Source organism: Suricata suricatta, chromosome 7 (genome assembly GCF_006229205.1).
Source record: "Suricata suricatta isolate VVHF042 chromosome 7, meerkat_22Aug2017_6uvM2_HiC, whole genome shotgun sequence".
NCBI lineage: Eukaryota > Metazoa > Chordata > Mammalia > Carnivora > Herpestidae > Suricata > Suricata suricatta.
In genome coordinates this window covers 100,579,887-100,581,180 of record NC_043706.1, presented here as the reverse complement: position 1 = coordinate 100,581,180, position 1,294 = coordinate 100,579,887, and the positions used below count along the sequence as shown (strand labels likewise).

The 1,294-nt window shown below is 32.1% G+C and overlaps 1 protein-coding gene across 1 annotated transcript in view; it reads left to right on the top strand.

Moving 5' to 3' along the window:
* The first annotated feature begins 1,113 nt into the window (after positions 1-1,113).
* Positions 1,114-1,294, top strand: part of LOC115297072 (amine sulfotransferase-like) — a 78,756-nt gene continuing 78,575 nt past the window's right edge. Inside the window, exon 1 of the mRNA XM_029945536.1 lies at positions 1,114-1,270. Within this exon, the coding sequence (XP_029801396.1) occupies positions 1,129-1,270 (142 nt within the window). The 5' untranslated portion in view covers positions 1,114-1,128. The remainder of the gene's footprint in view (positions 1,271-1,294) is intronic.

Below are 1,294 nucleotides of genomic sequence, written 5' to 3'. Positions count from 1 at the left end.
AACTAATTTTCAGCTTTTGTAAGTCTCCTTTGTAAATAAACACTATCAATCTTACTGTTTCCAGTACTAGTGTGACTATCAAAAAATATATATTTTAAATTACTTACTGTCCTTTTTCTTTTAATGACCCTTGGCTCAGTCTTCTGTGAATTGCTTTCAAATCATGTGATTCTGAATCTCTTCTTTTGTTAGCTCTTCCTATGACCAACGGTTTTAGGAAATAGAAAAAAAAAGACACTTGAGTCATCTGGAAGAACACCCACATTAACAAAAACACAGAGTTCATAGTATCAAAATATATTTTCTCATAAGGCTATGCCTGATAATAATGAGAGGGAAAATATATCCATAAAAGATGAATCACAAAGTTTAGTTTGCACTTTCTATATATGATCCATAATTTGAATGTTTTCTTTCATACTTTGTGCCATTGTCCATTTGGTCATTACGGGCAAATTAATTGCTCACATGCAACTTCTGAGGCATCCTGGAATACGTTCATGTCTCTTCATGCTTGTACCTGCTCAGTTACTTGAAACAGCATAAAGGTTAGGAAATAAAACAAAATTCAACTCACAAGTAACCAGACGCCTTATAAATAGAAAACTCACACCCAGAGAATGTAAAGAAAACGTATACAAACATACTAAATTCTAAACCATTGTACTTGAGTTACAAGGGCTGAAAAGCTTAACTGCTAAGGTGTGACAGAAGACAAATGTCTCTAAAGCCCATTAACATCAAATTTGTATATTCATTTTTCCTGTTTATATAGATATACATATGCATATATATTATGTATGGTTTATGATTAAAAGTATTTTTTAAAGTTACATATTTGTTTTTTACCTATTTTCCTGTAGCTACATCAATGGAGCACACACACATAAAACTAAGTCCCAGCCATGATCAACTGGCTCCTGGGCATTGGACCAAATTCCACATGTCTCCAATCCAGGATAGCAGCTTTCAGAGTCTACTGTTTATCCATGTTTGTGGAGAAAAAAAAAATTCATTTCTTCATTCAGTATGTGGCCAACAATTGAAGATACAGAAGGGAAGACTTATTAAAATTTTACTGAGTTTTATTCAAATAAATTTTTTCTGTCTTTAACAGGTAACTGAAATATGGAAAACCTAAAGTCAACTTTATTCAAATTTAAGGGATATTATTTTAGTCGGTTAGGACTTAAACTTGACTTGGTAGAAAACTTAGAAGATTTTGAAATCAGAGATGATGATGTCTTCATAGTCACATATCCCAAATCTGGTGAGTTCTGTATTCATTTTTTTT